Genomic DNA, 22369 nt, shown 5'->3' with positions numbered 1-22369 from the left:
CACCAACAAATAATTCACAATGACGTCAAGAATATCAGTTTTAATTTCTGTTAATATTTTCTTTAAGGTCCATTTTGCCTCTTTTAAGTGTCAGTTTCAAAGTTTTTTCACATCCAAATATTCATCAAAGTAGATTCATAATCATCTGAACATCAAGTTCTTTTTCAGACGTGTCATGAGCAAAGGGTGGAGAAGGTCAGCATCAGATGAAAGAACAGGGATCCAATTATTTCACCTGTTTATACATTCACATGCATGTATGCTCACGTTTACTAAAGTGGTTCTTAAAGTGCAACCAGAGTGTACAACTTCAATAAAGTTCTCTGGTAACTCCCTCTGATTTATCTTCTGAATAACTGAATAGCCTTATCACCTGGTTTGCAAATAGTTTAGGTGATGTTAGGTTAAAGTGATTAAAAGACAGTTCTCAGACTCCAAATCACTTAATTCACCAATATAATTATCTGACACTCTCTCTCTCTCTCTCTCTCTCTCTCTCTCTCTCTCTCTGTGTGTGTGTGTGTGTGTTTTCTAGTATATTCCAGATGGACTCAACAAATTCATTATAAATCCAGATGGACTCAACAAATTCATTATAAATCAATAAAAATATAAATTATGTCAAAAGATGGGCTTTTTTATGACATACAGAACCACTTCAACCTGGCACAGTCTCATTTCATGTCTAGTTTCCTGTTATGAGGTAACTGGGAGTGTACAGACAGATCCGTTAATGCAGGGGTCACACACAGCCTCTCTGTTTGTGGGACAGAAGGAATGAGGGAACTGCAGCTGCCAGAGAGTTTGTAAATAAACTGCCACCTTTCCACCCACCTCTGGTCATCATACTGTATGTTGGTGTACAGAAGATGCATTGTTGGCAGAGGCTGAAGAGAAGATGCATCCGGGATGTGTCGTTTGACAGAGGTCACAGCTTGTAAGAATCAAACACACAAAAGCGTCTTTTGAACAACTTAATGAAGTTTTCTAGTCTATCTGCCTGAGCTAAAATATATATTAGGGCCAATGATGTATAAGAGTGTTCACAAAAAACAAAAGGTCTAAAACATGTGCAAAGGTGGTTTCATATTGTTGAAAATGTGATATGGTTTTCATACCATTTTCATGGTATGCAAATATAAATTACGTCAAAAGATGGGCTTTTTCCGTTCTTTACCATTTCCACTTACGGTGTTGCACAAAGGATTTGACACGTGAATCCACAGCATGTAATGTAAAAGTTTACTTTTCTTTGTCAAAATAAAAGAAATGGAACTCAAAAACTATTTTACACTAAATCGAGATCCAAAACCAGGAATTTTTGCTTTCCTCACGGTCAAAAGACAATCTAGCACAAAATCCTTCTTATTATTCTTCAAATTGCTATGCATACGTGTCGCCTATAAATTTAGCTGAAGTCATGTGATACAATACAAATAACACAAAATATGCATATATCAAGAAACAAAATCTCCCACGTTATTTTTAATCTCACTTTTTTTTTTAGGTAAAAAGTTTTTTTTTTTTAGTATAATGAATTGCTAATTCACAAATATCTTTAGGTTTTAGTCGAGTTGCACCACACTTATAAAAAGGTCAAATTATCTGATATTTTAAGAGACTTGACATTAAGTCTGAAGTGATCTATGATGTTATTTCCTTTTTTTTTCTTTTTTTATCATATTTCTGCATGTGAGGGTACCACACAACTTTGATTTGTGCTGACAAAGTTTTTCAAGTGCATTAAATTTAAATGCACTTATGTTAAAATGATTTTTTTTCTTTTGCATTTTTCAACGTCTTGAAATAAATTATTAAAATAAATTTTAAAGCAGAAATGAAAAACATCCTCATCATATCAAGACATGTATCAAATCGTTTATAATGAATTGCATTCAATTATTATTATTATTATTATTATTTTGTATAAAACATTGTGCAAAACACTAAATCCCAGGTTGTTCTAGAGGGATTGTACTATTATCATCTCGAATATACTGTAAATTAAATAAAAGCTTCTGCCTAGTGACTACTTTTTTAAATACACAGAAGGAGAGGAGCCAGGAGCAGCAGAGCAATATCTCAACATGTGTGACAAATTATTATTTAGAGTTCATAAAAAGCAATTTAACACAATTATTTGATTATAGGCTTTAATTAATGGTCTTGCATCATGGGAAACATTGTGAGCAGAGTTGATCTGCCTCGGGGAAGCCAGGTGCCTGTTCTGCATTAGAGATGAGAGAGGGCAGTGTGAACAACAAAGAGTTTGAGAGTGAGAGTGATACACATGAAATGAGAAACGCCCTATGATTCGTTTAAGACAGGGACACATGTGTGCATGTATTGCAGTTTAACAAGGGCCATAAGATTTGAGGGAGACAGAAAGAAATGATCGAAAAGGCCAGTAAAAGACAGAGTGAAACTCTGAGCACCAAGAACTGTGATGCAATTACATCAATATTATCACTGCAAGTCCTTGGCTGTGATCTTTATCTAGCCTGCGGTGGAACCCTTACAATTGCAAAGACCACCACAGACTTGATGTACTTTACACATTTATCACTGTTTGTCTTGTTATTTCATGTTGTGTAATATTGATGAAAATTGAGTGTTTTTCTATCTGTTTTGGGGTTAGCTTGCTGGATAGTAAGTCACCAACTACAACTAACACGGCGATAAGCCTGTGTGTGAAATGATATTAGGCTAATATTGTAGATGTTCCCATATGATGTGATTTACGCAGAACAATGTCAGTTTCCCATATCAGCACAGTTTCCTCTGTGTGCACATATCCTTACAAGTACTATTTTGGCTGTATTATTTATGTCCCCTTCTCTTGAGAGATTTCATGTTTATGCAAGGTTCTCTCAAAGTTATGAACATTTTTCCATTAACATTGATAGAACATACATTTAGAGTTATCTGGTCTTTAATAATGTTCTCAAAACTTTATCACAAAAACATTATTTATTGTTCACAATATTTTGAACATATTTTTATAAGGTAGGACTGTACTGCAGCTGTAACTGCTATCTTACCGGAAAACTCATAATCATGTATGAGTGACAGAGATTAACCTGGGTTACTTACAAATGCAAGGCTAAATCTGTGGCCTCTTGTGGCGCTGTAGCAAATCACTCAGAGGTGAGCTGTGTGAGTCTAACATAAATCCTGAACACTGGTTTATTCCCAAACCACTTACTTCTGAGAAAAAAAAAAGTATCAAATAAATAGCTGTATAAATCATCTCCAAAGCTTTTGTGTCTCAATAAAGAAATGAAACACTAGACGATGTGATATCAGACTGTACTAGAAAATAGATTTTGGAACTATAGAGATCTGCCTATCTTTTGACATAGACTATGTAGCACAATGAAAAGTGATTGTATTCAAAACCTTCTGAAATTACAGCTGATATCGATGGTAATCAGAGCAGTGGTCTTGTGTGCAGTATGTCATGAAATAAGGTCTTCTTCAAGGAGAAGGGTAATCACAGAATATTTCAGAAGACCTTATTTCATAATGTATGACACATGACAAGATATCAGCTGTAATTTCATAAGGTTTTGGATCTATCTATCTATCTATCTATCTATCTATCTATCTATCTATCTATCTATCTATCTATCTATCTATCTATCTATCTATCTATCTATCTATCTATCTATCTATCTATCTATCTATCTATCTATCGGTCTGTCTGTCTGTCTGTCTGTCTCTTAGTTTTATTTTGATTAGTTTTTATTTTGAGTCACCATAATGTTTCATTTGCAGGCCGTTTTACTTTTATTTCTTTGTATTTCTGACAAAACAGAGAGTTTGTAAAAACTATGGCTTAAAAGCTATTTGGCTGTTTGTTGAAATGATCTGAAAATGATCCCAAATTCCTGCAAAATATTTTTTAGAGGAACCAACCAAATTTGCATCTGAATTTGACAGCCAGTGACCAAACTCATACATGTGTTTCATACATGTGTTTTGGGGAAGTTGTGGCCTAATGGTTAGAGAGTTTGACTCCTAACCCTAAGGTTGTGGGTTCGAGTCTCGGGCTGGCAATACCACGACTGAGGTGACCTTGAGCAAGGCACCGAACCCCCAACTGCTCCCTGTGTGCCACAGCATAAATGGCTGCCCACTGCTCCGGGTGTGTGTTCATGGTGTGTGTGTGTGTGTGTGTGTGTGTGTGTGTGTGTGTGTGTGTGTGTGTGTGTCTGTGTGTGTGTGTGTGTGTGTGTGTGTGTGTGTGTGTGTTCACTGCTGTGTGTGTGCACTTTGGATGGGTTAAATGCAGAGCACGAATTCTGAGTATGGGTCACCATACTTGGCTGTATGTCATGTCACTTCACTTCAAGCAACATGAGGATGCATGTGTTGACAGAATTTTTAGTCTTTAGCAAATTGCTCTCAATTTTTACTTCATGATACTTAAAAGTCAAAAGATTTTCATTGGTTGTGCTACAAATTGTCATTGTCAGGTTTGTCAAAGTAAATTATTGAGAAGGTCTTCCACAGCATCTTCTTCATCCACTTAAACATCCCAGGAAGTTTTTCATTTGCTACTGTTGCCTTTGCCTTGTTCAGTGAGGATTTTACAGTGGAGGCAGCCTTTCATTTTCCTTTTATCGTCTTCATTTTTTTTTCTAAAGCTGCTCTTGGCCAGTGCTGTGTATTTATAAAAAGAGCTTTACAAATAAAGTCCAAAGTGAAAGTTGAATGACGTCTCTGAGGGGAAGATATACTGATATAAACTAAGAGGATAACTAAATATTTGCTATTGTGCTGAATCAGTGCTGCCAGGTCATGATCTTCTTTTTTTGTTAATCACACATAACTCGTGCAGCCTACAACAGACTAAAATCATATAAAAACTCATGATGGAGATAAAACCAATAAACAAAGTCATATAAAAAGTGTTAAAATCCAGTACTTGTCCAGATTGAATCACTTTAGCATGATTAATGAAATGAAACATGAGAAAAAGCGAGCAAGAAAGAGCGGAAAGAGGGTGTGAGAGACAGAGAAAGAGAAACATTAGAGAGTGGCTTAATCCAAACAGCTCCACTTGGACGGCAATATCACAGCAGCTCTGGGAGCCAGACTGTAAAACTCCTATTATACTGTTCTATCAGAACTAGCAATTTAGTGGGTCACTGTATACATCCAATTCAAGCCTCGCACAATCTCTCTCACAGTCTGGAAAGACATGCCTTTGGTGAAGTTGCATGGAATCTGGGTGGTTTAATTGCAGTCACACACAGGAAGTTATCCATCTAATGTTGACAACCAGCGGTAAACACATACAGTGCTTTTGTATACAACCCTTACAAGCCCATTTGCCACTACAATGGGGCATGTATAATCTTAAGCATAAAGCCAGTGAAAAATAGGACACTTCAAAAATATATAAACAGATGTGTGTTTTCAAACACTGTGCGTCAAGTGAAATGTTTGAATAATTACCTTCAGTTAGTCCATTAAACTGACATAAAATGATCAGTTGAAAAAAAGCAGTTCTAAGAAAATCAACAACAGCCCATGATGTTGCAACCTCTTTTCAACAGTTTACAACAGTAGAGGAGACAGATGCTTGTAACACAAGGTGCTGGATGAAATCACTTTCATACATGATCGTCATCCTCCTGGTGACAGTTAGAAGTCAAAACAGACAAGCACAAAAAAAAAAAAAAAAAAAAAAAATCAGAGTTATAAAAAATCCACATTTTAGGCTACTTGCAGGTTATAATTTGATTTGTGGTCAAGTTTCATTTTCACAGTTTAGGTTCAAACAAGTCCAAAATATTTAATTTGGCACAGACACATGTGAGACAAATATATAGAAGGTTGAAAAAAAAATGTGCAAAAAACATAGTCACCTCAAATATGCTGATGGTTTTTTGTTTGCTTGCTTGTTTTGTGAACTTCCGGATCACTCCAGTTTTAGAGTTTTAGATATTGTCACACAAACTGCCTTGTTTGCATCATTTATGTTTTGCACCCAGTGAAAACCGAGAGTGCTGATTTAAAAAATATAAAATAAAAAACTTTCTAGTGAAAGCCTCTCCCGACATGGTTCACCCGCAGGTGTGTCCTCCAGCATTTGCAGAGGTGGTGAGGTAATAGCAAAGCAGGTGTGCTTGCGCATGTATGTATCTGGTTGCTTTCCTTGCAGCTGAAAATCTCCATAGAGTGGTGTTACAGATGTGCAGGGCTTATTTCTAGTGCTGTGCCAACTACTCATGCTGTGTGATCTCACTCCATGCACACTTAAGTGAACTCATACAATCATGCTATACACTCCACAGAGCCCTGAGTCAACATCTCCTGTCTTTAGGCACCTAGTCAAAGCTTTGGAGTCAGCAAGATCCAATATGTTTGCTGGGGGGAGAATTGACACTTATGTAAATGACTAAAGCTCAAAATCAGTTGATCATAGAAGCGCTATTATTATATTTCTTATTGTTTAATTCAGTGTTACTTGCCATTTCTTTAAGATATTTACTAGAACTTTCTGAGGTTTTGTGTGTGTGTGTGTGTGTGTGTGTGTGTGTGTATTAACTAATAAATTGAACCCTCATTTGGCATTTGAATAGTGTATACAGATGCACTGGGAATGTATTTTGGGAGCTACTGAACTCAGTGACCTACTAATGGTTGATTACGAAGGGAAAATTCAACTGAAATAAAAACGTCTTGGGGAAAGGCTCCCATAATGTTAAGTGGAAGGAAGCCATTCATGTAAATGGTGCCATGCCAGTATTGTATGCCAGGTTCGGCTCCAATGCAGGCTCTCCAGTACACACACACACACACACACACACACACACACACACACACACACACACACACACACACACACACACACACACACACACACACACACACACACACAGAGAGTCAAGCAAATCATTAACAATAACTGAACTATTGATTCTTCTTGGTATATGCATGGGAATACATCCCAGACAGTTTACATAAAGATATTCTGAGACTTATATTTCACACTTTTTTTTTTCTCAATAAGCAAAGCTCAAAATGTGTGTGCTGCTCCCTCTAGTGGAGGGATGTGAGAGCAGGGAGGTAGAATTTTACTTATTTATTCACCAGAGTTAATCACTGATTACAATGACATGTTATACTTGTTTTTCAAAAACTATTATTGACCTTGAATGTCTAAATAACTTCATACTGACTCATCAGCTTTTGCTGACAGACAATGTAATGAATACTGACATGTGCAGCTGTACTGTGAAGGTGGGACAGATAAACTATGTGGTGTTCAAATGGACAAACAATGCTGCCAGATAATATGTTGTAAACAAATAATATTATTATGACACTTTAATTATGACACTCAAATAATCCATCATATTTTTTTTCTGGAAGTGCACATCTAACTAACGCCAGAATAGAGAGTGAAATCACACTGTTTACACAAACATTAGCATTTCTGGATCTGTTTTGAAAAGGGAGATTAATGGAGAGTGTTGGCAATAAATCTGTGACCACAGGAAGAGTGACAATGAGAGTATGAGTGTGACAAACTGCACTTTAATCATCATGCAAAATCTTTAATTTACAATTATCATGATTTAAAACCACTAAGCAAATGCCATAGGGTGAAATGTACACAACAGCTAGTTCTGGAGTGTGCGTTACAAAAAGATTTAGTCCAACATCACTGGGACTTTTCTCAGTTTGTATCACTGGAACTCTTTTTGTTTGTGGAGCCAAATTTGACAGTAGCTCACAACATTGTGTCTAAAATGAAGGTTGCCAGTACGAACTTCAATAAATGGGTGGGGGCAGGTGACCACTGTCATTTGAGTATTATAAGTCATTGAATAATTCATTCAACTGCCAGTAGGTGGCGACAAGTAAAAAATCTTTTATGGGTAATGAGTCACTGAATCATCCATTCAACCATTTTGTTCAAAAATAATGATTAATTTCGCATCTAAACAACACTTTTGTGCATCGCTCGGAAAATACATTACCAATGCATGTCAGTTTAATTATTTTTTTATTTTTTTGAGAAGCAAGAAGTTAATCGCAATATTGTGTGTAAAATGTAGGTTACCCAATACCAAATTCGTCATTAGGTGGTAACAAATAAGTGCTGTCTTTTGTGTATTATTAGTTACTAAATCACTCATTCAGCCAATTTGTTAAAAAAAAACAATAAATTAACAAATTGGCACTATTGTGCAATGCTCAAAAACTGGTTAATTCTGCTGTGGAAATATTTTCTGTGACAGGGCAAAAATTTACAGCAACCCACAATATTGTGTCTAAATGTAGGTTACCAATACAAACTTCACCTGCAGGTGGCGACAAGTGACTACTGCCTTTTGAGTCATTGACTTATTAATTCAGTCAATCCATTCAAAAACAATTATTCATACTGGAATGAAATGCTACTGCTATCCAGTACTCAAAGACACGTGATGGTTCATATATTGAATATTGAGTGATACATTCAACCGATTTGCAAAAAAAAAAAAAAAAAGATTCAGTTGACAATGAAATGACACTACTGAGTAATGTAGATTGACCGATATCAACTTCACCAGCGAGTGAGTTGTAATCCAGTGACAAATGAGTACTGTAATTTGTGCAGTGTGATTGAATTATTCATTCAACTGATTCATTTAGAAACAATGATTACATTGGGAATTAAATGCCACTACTGTGCGATACTTAAAGACGTGCAACGGTTCATTATACTGTGGAACCATTTTCGTTTGTGAAGCAAATATTGACAGTAACTTGCAATATTATGTCTAAAATATGTTACACAATACAAATGTCTTGTTTACTGTAATGTAATCGTACGTAAAAAAATTAATAAAATTAAATTTAAAAAAAAATTCAGGCATAGAGCCAATTGAACAAAGAGATGTTTTGGGAATCTTCTCATTTCAGCCCTGATTTTGGCTTCTAACAGTGAAGTAGCCAAGATTATATTTTTTTATTTTATATTTGCTGTCAATTAAAATCAAATTAAATAAAATTTCAATAATGACACACACCATGACTGTAAAATTCTGGGATTATTGTGTTTGCCAACAGTAGTAAACAATGACGATTTAATGATTATTATCTCTAAACACCTGGCACACATCCACTCCTCCTGATACAAACACAATACATTGTCAAAACACATAAATATGTGAAACATACTTGCTTATTTTAAGCATTCACATACAGCTTTTACAGTCATTACCCTTTCAGTACATTTTAGAGAGGTTTGGTGAGTGTTACTGCTGTCCACACAGGGAGAAGTAAACCAGAAGCCATCAAATGGTTCCACATGGGCTTTTCAATAACATCCTGCGCAAGCTAACAGGAGAAGAGCACCAGCCAGTCAGAGAGAGGAACCTATAGATATTATATCCAAATAAGTTTTCAGCTCAGTCCATTTATTTCACAATCACAGCACAAATTAACTCATCTTGCTCCTACAGCAGAATCCCTGGAGAGGTGGCAAAGACATCCACAGAATATGATGCTACTGACCTGTTTTTAGTAAAGCTGGAGCTGCTGATGGGCCAGGTGGTCCTGCAAAACACAGTGGAAGGAGTGAAAATATACTGAGGTCAAAATGCAGAAAAATATAGCATGTTGATATATTTATGTGTATGTTTGATTGTTATTTCTTACAACTACAATAGATTTTATTTTTGTTCCTGCATCACAGTTTTAACTGTGAGGCATGTGAAACACGCTTTACAAGCAGACCTAAGACATTTGATAGTATGATTGAAAAAAGAAAAAAAGAAAATGCATATAAAGACACATCATGATGGAAAGCAGCAGTACAGCACAGTTAGACTTTTAATTAACTTCAATGGAAAAAGCTGGAGAGAATATTGCATTTAATTAACCTTCCAATATGTTTTAAGGGTCAGCTTATGGGCATATTATTCACACACCTTGTTATACACCAGCTCAGATAATATTATTCCACAATGCCTCTGGCATATTAACAGTCCATCAGTTAAAAATAACAAAATAATTGAACTGAAATGGGAAAACACAGCTAGTGGAATTTTGCATTGAAACTGCACAGTTCTTCTGTCCTGCTGACAGACACAAAGAATATGGTGTCCTGGTTGGGTATTTAAATAATTATTTCACAGCATTTGTAAAATAAGCAATTCAAATGTCTGGAAATCTTGCTGTACCACAGCTGGAAGACTATTGTGTTGTCATATAGGCCATGATAAATGTAGATTTTTCTTCACTCCTGGTTCTTCTTTCTAACTTCTATGTTGTAAATCATATTTTCTAACAACTTCAGAGGTTCATATTAACTGATCACCATACAGTGATCACAGTACATTTCAGAAAACTGAGCTGTAACATATTTCAAAATGTAATGTTATATGTGTTTGAATAACAAAAAATATATGTCCTTTTATTCTAATGTCAGTATTGTATTAAAGATGTCCTGAATTACATATTTTGCCACTTTTATCTTTATCTCTTTATCTCAATTTTATATAATGTTTTGTCATTACTTGATTGAACTGTGAAGACTGAACTGATGTGATGTTTTATTCTTGAATATAAATAATTTCCCCTGAGAGTTTATTGAGCAATATACTGTTTAAGCTGATTATTTCTCTAATTACCTTATATAAGGTGTTCTTATAATCATGTTGCTCCACATTTCCATATTTTGACAACTGTTATGATCAAGGAGAAATTAGTGTCTTTGGTTGAATCCTTGGCATTATAATTTCTGTTTTTAGGTTCTTAAAAATATGTTGGGCAGGGGGAGGAGGAAAAGCCATAAAAATAAAATCCATAACTGGCTTTAGTAAAAAATAAAAATACAGGCGTCTTAGATGTGTTGTTTTAATGAGCACACCTCTGGCACCTATTGTACATGTATCACTACTATACCAGATAAGTCCACCACGTTCCCCAAATATAGAACTGCTGTATTCATTTACTGCATAATGTGGCTTTCTAACAATGCCTCCATATAAATACATTTGAGCAGTATTTGAAGTGTCCACCTTCACATTTTTAACAAGTGTTAAGTAAACTATGTGTTAGTTTAAACAGCAGGAACATCTGACGCCAGGAATTAAGTTTTTGTTTCAGACCACATGGCACAGTTAGGTGTTGGTTGTGTAAAGGCGTGCCACAAATGGCCTGTTAGTTGAAGCTTTGATGAGATCTACATTAAAATGTCTTAAAACTATATTTTTCTTACTTATTCCTTATACTATTATTCTTAGTTTCTGCTGGAGTTAATAAAGTGTGCCATTCCTTGGCAATTTGCATCCAAAATGCACATGTTGATATAACAGACATTTCTTATGGATCACCTTGATAACTTGGGCTTCATTTCTCAGTAAGATAATACACATTTATTGTGTTACAGCTTGGTCCTCCACTCTGTTCTCATTATTCAATGCAATAGCAGTACCCCACAATATACATTAACAGCAGGCTGAGAAATAAAAACTAAATTCAGGAGGACAGTGGGACAGTTATATAGACTTATAGGCTTAATATAGACTGTTATTATTTTTTTCTTTTATATAAATATGTGTTTAAATATTTTAACAGCATATTTTAACAACAATTTAAGTATGTCATTCAAAGTCATATCATAAAATAAAGAAAATGCATAAAACTGCATTGAACCCGCAGCTTGAACCTGTTTTGAAATATTCCATAATCTTCCACATAATTCCAGAGTGCTTGGATTCCTATCAAAATGACAGAATTTCACCGCCAAAATTCGCTGAACAACATTAAATGTGATCACACCTAAATGTGATAAATAGTCTCCAAACAGAAGTTGCGTTCACCTAAACAGATAGTGACAGCAGTGCTTACCCAACTGACAGGGAACCTTCTCAGAGCGTTGACTAACATTCTAGGTTCTCTCAAAATGATAAAGAAATGTTCTTCCGATAACATTGATAGAATGTTCATTCAAAGCTATCAGGTCTTTATGTTCTCAAAATGTTAGCACAAAGATATAACTTGTAAATTTCATGCAAATCTTAATCCTTAAAGGTGCTGTATATAAGATTTTGACTCTACGAAAGCATAAAAATACCATAATATGTTTGCAGATATTTAAGAAACATGCTAAGTTAACATACTTGTTTATCTGAAAAACAATGCTACAGTCAGTTATTCTCTTTTGAAAATGTGCGTTCAGGGCTGGAATGCTGGTCTTTGTTTTGGTTTGTGAAACCTGCCCACTGCGAGTTTATCCAATTGTATTTAGTCTGAGGAGGAGGGGCCGGGTGAAAAAACCCTTTCCAATATTTTGAATTTGGACTCCAATACCTAATTCAACCACTCTGTGTCAATCCTACATACAGCACCTTTAATTTAGTCACAATCAAACCTAGAATGACATGAAACACTGTTTAGGATGCCTTTGACTCACAGCTACACTACTGTTCTTCCCATTTTCTTTAGATAGCTTAATGAAATCACTTCTTATCACATTTTACTGCAGTATTGTATTTGATCATAGTGTTTGCTTCAAAGTCAGATTCTGAACCAGAGTGGAAATGCAAGGGTTTTAAATCACAATCATGTCTGTAAATATAACTAGCTATTTAGAAAATGTCTCTTTTGAGGAACTAATTTAGTCTACAGCTTATCTTTCTTGCTTTGATCATTAGTCAAGCTCAGAAACAATTTGCTTTTAAACAAACAAACCAACTTAAACAGCATGTATTCCAACAACAACGGCATAGCTTTGTTTGCCAAAATATATTTAAACTATATTCTAAATATATGTTGTAAACAGTAAAGCTCCATTAAATATATTTTCTGAAATAGTAAATTTATTTAATTTCAACCTTAATATACTCAAAATGTATTTCAGTCGCTAAATTAATACATTTCCAATATCACAGCAGCCTACATTTAGGCTAAATGCAAATGTAGATAGCCTAGTGATCAAAAAATAATGTTTAATTTTTTTTTTTAATATTGGCCTATTGTAACATAATTATTATTTTTTTAACATTGTAAAGTATGTTACTTGCTGAATTTTATCCAAATGTGTTACATGTGAACACGTTATAGACAACAAATAAAAAAATAATTCAAAAGTGACATGAGACTGTATTTCCATGGGTTTTGTATATTTTTATTTATATAAAAAATACATAGGCTATATTTGAAAAAAAAAATGCTGTGTGGGAAGGAGCTATACTGAAAACGTGTAGACAAAAATGCTCACATACAAGAAAATATTGATTAATATAAAATAAGAATAAATATAAATAAAAAGTTTATTAAAAAAGTGTATAAAAAATGCTTTTTAGAAGTAGATTGCGCTCTTTTCTGGTGTCATGTAAATGCAGTAACCAATAATAAACACTAGATGGCACTAAAAAAACCTTTCCTTTAGTGTTACTGAAAGCAGTGCGGTCTGTTCATTGCAGCGTTTTGTTTCCATGTAACACATAAGTTTTTGTCACCTTGCTTTGCTTGGAGATAATCATCACAAATAACTTTCCAATTACATATTTTTGACGACAACATGTGTGAAAGTACAAAACAACTAGAAGGCGCTAATCAAGGGTGGTCATTGCGTTCTTGAAAAAACATCTTATTTTAAAAACGACTATTTTATTATAGTTTTAAAATATAATAAAAAGGCGTTTTAAATATTTAAGTGACCACACACGTGTGATTACAATGAATTGGCTGTAAACGCTGATGAACAGAAATTAGGTAGGTAATACAAAAGATTAGCCCGAACAAGTATCACCAGAACATTTCTGTGATCAGACCAGCAGTGATCCTCAAATCTGGCTCGCGAGATCCACTTTCCCACAGAGTTTAGCTCCAAACCTAATCAACCAAACCTAGGCTACCTATGATTTTCTATTGATCCTAAATACATCGAGCAGCAAACTCAGGTGTGTTTGATCAGGGTTAGAGCTAAACTCTGCAGGAAAGTGGATCTCGCGAGCCAGATTTAATGATCACTGCTTTACAGTAACCTCCATTGAAGTCTTTGTATCATTCCCAGACTGCTAACTTCAAACTTCGAACATTAAAAACGAAGCGAAATGACAGCCGATTGAAAGATCTGACTTTCATTATGAAGGTAGTGCTAAAGACGTTTAGGGATACAAGACCATGGCTGTGAATCTGAACGTTTCCTGAGAGCGAGTCTAGCGTGACCACACACAGGACATCTCAGACATTGCTCCACCCAAAGAGGATATGCATGTGGAGCCTGTAGAGGGGCTGAAACTATCCAACCTGAATCACAACTTTTCCCCGTCCGGGGTTAAAGTCCTGTGCGTGTGTATAAAATCACATGGCATTTTAAGAATGCTTCAAAGATGGCGGTTTGTAGTAACAGAGTGCAGAAAAGTGCATGTTTGGAGGTGCTAGTACGGGAGCGATGGCACGCGGTGCTGGCGAGTTTAAGCGATGAATCGCTGACGCTCAGCTGCACGGAGACCGCGACAGACACCGGCGTTAACCTGAACGGCATCACCACCAACGGCTGCTACGACCAACCGGACCCCACGAACAGCCCCAAAGCCGGAGTAAGGACTCCTTTTACAGATTCCCAAGTGCCCGAAGCGATTGCGAACCGCAAAAGATCTGTCAAAGTGATCAAGCAGGAGGTCGGTGGATTGGGGATAAGCATCAAAGGAGGGAAAGAGAACAAGATGCCTATTCTGATCAGTAAAATATTCCGAGGTCTGGCTGCGGACGAGACTCAAGCGCTCTATGTGGGGGACGCGATACTGTCCGTGAACGAGATCAATCTGCGGGACGCCACGCACGACGAGGCGGTGCAGGTGCTGAAGAAAGCGGGCAGAGAAGTTATGCTGGAAGGTAAGGACAGGAGAAAGGCTAAAAAACTGTCAGTGGGACTGTTGAGTTTGAGTCTGGAGGTTTGTCAGGGGTGGATGGGTCTTCTGGGGAGAACTGAAGCATAATCACGAGTTTAGTGTATGCTAAAACACCTTTAACCAGTCTAAGCTGGTATGCTGTGCACAACACCAGTCTAAAACCAGTTCACAGACTAGGCTGGATTAAGCCGTTTTTATTTTCTCCTTCAGCAAGTTGCCCAGCTAAACCAACTAAATAACACCTTGGAGACCAGTTTATACCAGCAAGCCATACTGTTTTAAGCTGTGTGTGTGTTTTAGCAAGACTCTTCATGAAGGTACCACAAACACGTCCTTCACTTGCACCTGTGGAAGGTCATTGCCAGAGTGATGGACGTGTTTGATGCCCTCCAGTGTTGTACATTAAAGATGAAAGTACCCCTGAGAGTGCTAAAATTATGAAATTCCCTCACACTGTATCATAAAAGCATACCACAGATTTCTGAGGGACGTTCATAACTTTGCCACTCTTCAGGAGGTTTTCATAGCGCTTAGTCATGTTGAAGGTTTTCACAATACAGTTGAAGATTTAAGGAAATGTGGTTTGACACACATTGCACTGCAACAGAAGCTACAAGTAAAATACATGGTACACAAAATACAGTGACAAATAGGGTACCATTTTAAAAATATGTGCAAAATATGCTAAATTGCCGAAATTCCTAGCTTTAAAAATGAGATTTGGGCCAGTTGCATAAACTTTGTAACTACGATAAGACTAACCAACTAGCAGTTATTCAAAGTGAAATCAATCATAATTTTTGAATTCAAATTCGACCAATTTATGTATGTGACTTGAAAAAGTCTAAGTTAAGTCTAAGCATGTTATGCAACCAGCCATGGAATATGTGATAATTTATTGTAAGTGCAGCAATTCATGCAAATCTATGGTCTTTATTCTGTCAAAAATACTATTGTACAGTGGTTGACCGATATTGGTTTTTTGACAGCTGATGTCGATATCTTCGAAAGCAGGTGGGCCGATATAAAGCCAATATAATTGTTTTTTTTTTTTAACAATTTAATGCTTATTTAAGATATGAACATTTCCATCTCCCATTATTCACACTTTTACCCTTTTTCGCACAAGTCAAAAACCAGCGTAAAAACATTTTTGCGAATTAAGGCATTTTTATTCGAAATTCAGCGTTTCCATCACTCGATTCTGATGCGATACTTCAAAATGTACATAAAAGAAGGTTGATGGAAACGCAATGGGAATCATATTTTTCAAATAAAGCAAGGGTAACACTCATTTTACATACAGCACACGGTGAAAATGACATGAATATGACAGATGGCGAATGCATAAAGGGCAGCATAATTTGAAATCACAACTTTAAAGCATTCAATTCACACGGACTGATCGTCACACCGAGAACTCGCGATCATGCTGGATAAAAATGCACACTTCACAAGATCTCACAGCTGGATTCGACTAAGGTTTGTGAAATTAAATTATTCATTAGTCATTCAAAGATTTGTTGTAATGATATGCGTATATTGCTTAATGCTGACGGCAAACAAGAAAGTATTATACTTTTTGCCTTTCTTTTACTACTAATATAAAAGCAATCGTTACTTTTTGTATACATTTTAATTCCTTTGTTTGACCGTTCTATCGGATTATTAGACAGACTTCTATCTTAAATACAAACAAACCCTAACAAAAACTGAAAACAAGACTCAAAATGACAGAACTGTGTGCTCAGGTGCTGCTGTTTTTAGCACCGTCAAAATAAAAGTCCCTCCTCTAACATATCGGCTGAGCAGAAAAGCTTATCGGCCTTGGCGATATATCGGTCGACCAATACTATTGTAAGAATGTATCCTGTTGTAACCAGTATTTCCTGGACCTGTACATTTACATTTAGTCATTTAGCAGATGCTTTTATCCAAAGCGATTTACAAATGAGGACATTTTAAAATCCCAGTCACACAGCATATGCAAAAGCTCTTACACTATCTGACATACTGCTGGACGTGCTGGTGTACTTTGCATTCTCTGCTGTGAGACTTTAACCCCGTACCATCACTGCATCACTTTTTATGTTTTTCAGGGGTTTTCCTGCACACTGACCTGAGGGTCAGATTAGTCATCTTCTGTAAATAATTTAAACGGGGCACTGAAGCTCAGCTGTGGAGTTATTTTTATGTGTGCGTCAATGTTTTGAATTCTACATCTGTCCTGTAAACACCATAAAAGTTTGACTGTCATGACAAAGGGTAACTCTTATCAGATTACTTTGGAATCTAAACATTTAAATTTGTTACTTTCAAGCTGATTCAAGCAACTAAATACCAAGATTTCATATCTATATTTGGCCTATGTTTGGTTCAGTGACTTCGCAGCTCCCCACCTGACGTCTTTGTGACTAAGTGAACACAGATGTGCTGGACTTTTCTGTCATACCCTCATGCTTTAAGATTTAATTGTCTACAGGGGTCAAATCATACTGTGCTTCACCGATGTTGTAATCCATTTTTGTCTAGCAGGATAAAAGAATATTGGAAAGTCTTTAGAAAAGAAACTAAGCATAAAGGTCCACCCCTAAACATAATCCATATTGGGGTATAAGCAGATTATACAAAAATGTATGGATGAAATTGGACAGATTCATAAAAAAATGGCCTCAATTTTTTTTAAAAGGTAAACTAGTTGTGTATTTAATTATTTCCCAAAGGGTGATAGTGAACAATGACCAGAGGATATCAAATATTGCACAAAGTTGTCATCAAGTTGAAGGCCATGTTTGATGTTCACGTGTCTCATAAACAATCGTGCTTCATGAAATTTAAATATATGAGTAATCAAATAAATTGCATGACTGAGATTTGAGCGCTTCGCCGAATGTCAAGATTTCCAGTGAATAATAATTTTGGCCTGTTCAACGCACAGATCTATCATATGACTTCGAAAGACATGGAATGTAGCGATTTAGTAATATAGATTTGCTTTTATGATTCTTTTTGTAAGTTTTGGAGTTTGACAATCCAGTTGCTATTTACTAAAGGCTAATTGGTCAGAAATGAGCAGCTTTTTTTGTATTCCATGAAAGTAAATTATAATCGAATTCTAATTTGTAAGTGAACTAATGCTTAAACCCTTTACAAATCTGACTTGTTTAAAATTTAAAAACAATCTTGATACTTTTTTAAAAATGTATCTTTTTTTAAAAAAAAGCAGAAAAGGAATCATACAAGTATGAATTTGATTCCTATGGAGCATTCACGTTATTATCAGCACACATTAAAAAATTGATAAAACATTTCACTAGTTAGACTCAACATTGCAAATTTTCAAACAGAAATTCTGATATAAAAGGAAAACACCCAACTAATGTTAACAAAAAAGTAAACTAAGTTTGTAGTTTAGAAAAATGCACAACAATTTCAGTGAACACAGCATCCAAAATATCAACCGATTGTTGTCCACTCACTGTTTTGCTCAAGCAAGTGAGATTTGCATGTCAAATCTAGACTCTTGATTCCTTTCTCCCGTCCTTGGGATTTGGCTTCTTTGAATAATTAACTTTGACATTTCTTGCCAGAAATATTTGCACATCCTTTTACTCTCACAGATGTACTACACCCAGCTTGTATTTTACCGTCACCACTCTGTCAATCAACACAATCTTCTTTTAAAGGGGTCATATGATGTTGCTAAAAAATAACATTATTTTGTGTATTTGTTGTAATCAAATGTTTATGGGGTTTAAGATTTAAAAAAAAAAAAAAAAACATTATTTTCCACAATAATTCCACAATAACTGTACATTAATGCCTCAAGCGTGTGACAGAAATGTTACGCCCCTTGTCATACTGTGATGCGTCACATTGTGACGTAGACGTGGGGCCGTATTAGAACGAGCTGTTTTAGGGAGGAGTGGGGTTGACTCTAAGAATTTAAAAAGAATATCTCTTTGGGTTTGAGACTTAAGTCTTTGAAACTTTACAGATCTTCTTTATGCACCAAGAGCTTGTAACACTCCAAAGAGAAAGGAAAAATTGAAATCGCATCATATGACCCCTTTAACAGACTTCCTGATGCCTTTCCATAGTCTTCGTTTATATATCCTTGAGAAACACATTTGTCCTGTGGGACAAGTCAATGTCTTTGGCAAAACTACAGAGCTAGTCACATTGAAGTCAAGGTCTCTGGATGATATTAAAGAAATATAAGTGCAGTCTGATGGGATTTGACAGGTTGATAGCTACCTGTCTATGTGTGTGCCAAAAAAAGCCAAATTTACTAGTTATAATTTAAGTAGAAGGACTCTTGTCTTTTTTCAGCACCACTTTATGCCTCAAATTATCAATTTACCAATCAAAGTCCGAAAAGGGCTTTATTCTTCCTCCTTTGAACAAAGAATCCCATTCTTAAAAACCCAGGCAGTTTGCAATGAGGCTGACCAGATAAACACAGTTCACAAAAAGCTGTTTGCCTGTATGCCTGATGTTTTATGAAGATAAATTAAATGTGTGTTTAGGCGCTATGTGTTCTAAAGTACTATGAAATTAATAGTAATGTAGACAAGTGATGTTTTGAAGAAAAAAAAAAAAGATTTTGAGCTTCTGTATTCATATATATGCTTTAAACTAGAAACACTGTTCTCAAAAAACACCCAATTACAGTGGTAAGTGAAGACTCGCCCTAGAAGCCAAGAAAAAGAAATGGAGATAATGAAACAATGTTACTAGTGCAAAGCATGACACCATGTCTCTGCAAACAGTGTTAGTTATCTTACCTAAGATAGATGCATTAGCCAAAGGCACGAATACATCATTTCTGGAATGTGGCACCTTATGCTTTCTGTTTTTTCTCATTCACTCACATATTTAATATTGTAAAATGATAAAGTGGGAAAGAATGAGACTGGGATTGGAATGAGGATTAGTCTGTTAGATGAAGGGGAATGTGTAGTGAGGATCACTCTCACAAGTCACATGACCTCATTCTTAAAGCATGCACTAGATACAGGAAGCAGGGACAACACATTTGCACTATATGCAAGATCAGGTAATTTGTCGTTTAACCTCGTCGTTGTACCTTTTTTGTATTTGTTTCCCAGTAAGTTAATGGTTATGGGTAGTGTAATTTCAAAACATTCAAAGCAGTATCATTTTCTTGATCCAGCCTGGAACGCAACTCAGCCAGTTCTTGGCATTGCCTTTAACATTCAGGAGACAAAGGAATGTATATTCTTAAACAAAGTCAGCTCCACGTAGCAAACTATAGAGATAACTGAACAGCAGCCACAAGACTAGAATAACTGGTTTCATGTAACACTGATCCCATGTTTTAAAGGGGTCATATGACGTTGCTTAAAAAGAACATTTTGTGTATTTGGTGTAATGAAATGTTTATGCAGTTTAAGGTTCAAAAACATTATTTTCCACATACTGTACATCAGGGTTATTCAAATCTTACCCTCGAGGGCCAGTGCACTGCAGAGTTTAGCTCCAACCCTGATTAAACACACCTGAGCATGCTAATCAGTGTCTTTAGGATCATTAGAAAATCACAGGTAGGTGAGTGATCAGGGTTGGAGCTAAACTCTGCAGTGCACTGGCCCTCGAGGGTAAGATTTGAATAACCCTGATGTACATTGTCGCTCCCCTATGCCCTGCCTTTCTGAAACGTGTCGATTTTTACAAGTTTATCGTTCTGAAAAGTGAGGTATATGCTGATTGGCCAGCTATCCAGTGCGTTGTGATTGGCCGAATACCTCAAGCGTGTGAAGGAAATGTATAACGGCCCTTACTGTGATGCTGTGTTCTGGCGCGATGGGACAAAACCAATAAAACCTACAAACGAGGCATTTGTTGCATCTGTTGCATTTGAGGCATTACTGAATATAATGACTTATATTGTCTTTTTACGTGAGGCGTTGCGTATCGCGCTGTGTAAACAAAACCATGTCTGCATTTGTGATCGGAGAAACTACAAATAACAAACACTACTCTACACTGCTCAAAACTCGTGTTTGAATCATCATTGGCAAACTCTTTAAATATGAAAACATACTTACAGGCTGTGAGTCAGAAGTGCCAGACTGTCCTTGCAAAGTTGGAATTGCCCCACTTTATAGAAACAGTCTTTGTGCACAGATGGCATTGTAGGCTACTCTCCCAGGTTTAGGAAACAGTCCTCCGTAAAATTCTCTGCACACACTTGAATATTTGGGTTGAACTGTTCTGGCACAGTGTTGTGAATGCAACTTTTAGAAGTCCTTTAGAAGGCCAAACAAAGTAGTTTCGTTTTCACAAAGAAACACACAGTGTCTCCATGACATGGCAGAGGCGGCAACAATACTACAGCGAGAATAAAAGTTATGCCTTCTTTCTTTGCATAAACATTTGGGCGGCGTTATGCAAATCTTTCCACACAGTGAAGTCGTCGTGGGTGCGTGTTTAAACAAGGCATTTTAGGAGGGCGTGGACGAGTCTTAAATTTTAAGAATATCTCTTTGGGTTTGACTTTAGTCTTTTCAACTTAAGGGATCTTATCTATGCAAGAACTGCTTGTAACACTCCAAAGAGAAAGGAAAACTTGAAATTGCATCATATGACCCCTTTAAAAACACAAACCACCTGCATAATATTTGTATTCGAGCCCTTTTCTTTTACAACATCAAACAACTCCAAAAAGTGGTGTTACTACATGAAGTTTTTGCAAGCAATATAAAATTAAGTAACTCAAGTCAAGTGTTCTTGATTTATATTGTCCTTTTATACAATACATATTGATTCAAAGCAGCTTTATAGTGATAAAAAAATAGTGATTCAATGATACAGAATTCAGTTCTATAAAAGGACAATAGTAAATAGTCAGTATTCAGTTGATATTAGTTCATTGTTGATTCAGTTCGGTTCAATAACTGTGTAAAGTCCATCAGTTATGCACAATCAATATCACCAGTTTCAGTGGTCCAATTAAAGTGGTCAGGACTTTTTTATTATACTGTTCTCTGAGGTCCACTTATAATGTTATCAAAATTTTTACAACAAAAAAACAATTTAGAAGTAATAGGCTATTTACTGTCCTGTTTTGATCCCCTAAATACTCAGAACATATCAAACTATATATAATAACAGACAAAGCAATGGTGATCACGTAATAAACTAGGGATGGGCGATATATTGCATATGATTGTTACGCACATTTCGTCAGTAAAGCCGGTTCCCTGATTAGCGCTAAATCGGCATCACCTGCTTTCAAATGGAGCGGCATTTAATAGACAGAGCCGTAGATCACTGACAAGGTATGCAATATAAAATACCTTCGATAATGAACGCGATATTGCGTAGCCTGTCAGTGAACTAGTAAAGCCTGATTACCGCTAAATCGACGAAAACAAACTTTAAATAACACACAGCCCTATAAAAAATTTATTCACAAAAACAGCATGAAAATCGCATTTGATATATCGCCCAGCCCTATAATAAACTGTTACTCA

At 36.0% G+C, this 22369-nt stretch overlaps 1 protein-coding gene across 1 annotated transcript in view; it reads left to right on the top strand.

Annotated features, from left to right (window-relative positions):
* The first annotated feature begins 13905 nt into the window (after positions 1-13905).
* LOC109071568 (beta-1-syntrophin-like) overlaps positions 13906-22369 on the top strand; it is a 28671-nt gene continuing 20207 nt past the window's right edge. Inside the window, exon 1 of the mRNA XM_042772196.1 lies at positions 13906-14853. Coding sequence (XP_042628130.1) covers positions 14349-14853 — 505 coding nt within the window. The 5' untranslated portion in view covers positions 13906-14348. The remainder of the gene's footprint in view (positions 14854-22369) is intronic.

This window comes from Cyprinus carpio, chromosome A16 (assembly GCF_018340385.1).
Source record: "Cyprinus carpio isolate SPL01 chromosome A16, ASM1834038v1, whole genome shotgun sequence".
NCBI lineage: Eukaryota > Metazoa > Chordata > Actinopteri > Cypriniformes > Cyprinidae > Cyprinus > Cyprinus carpio.
Note: the sequence above shows the minus strand (reverse complement) of the source record. Positions and strands in the feature narration are given on the sequence as shown.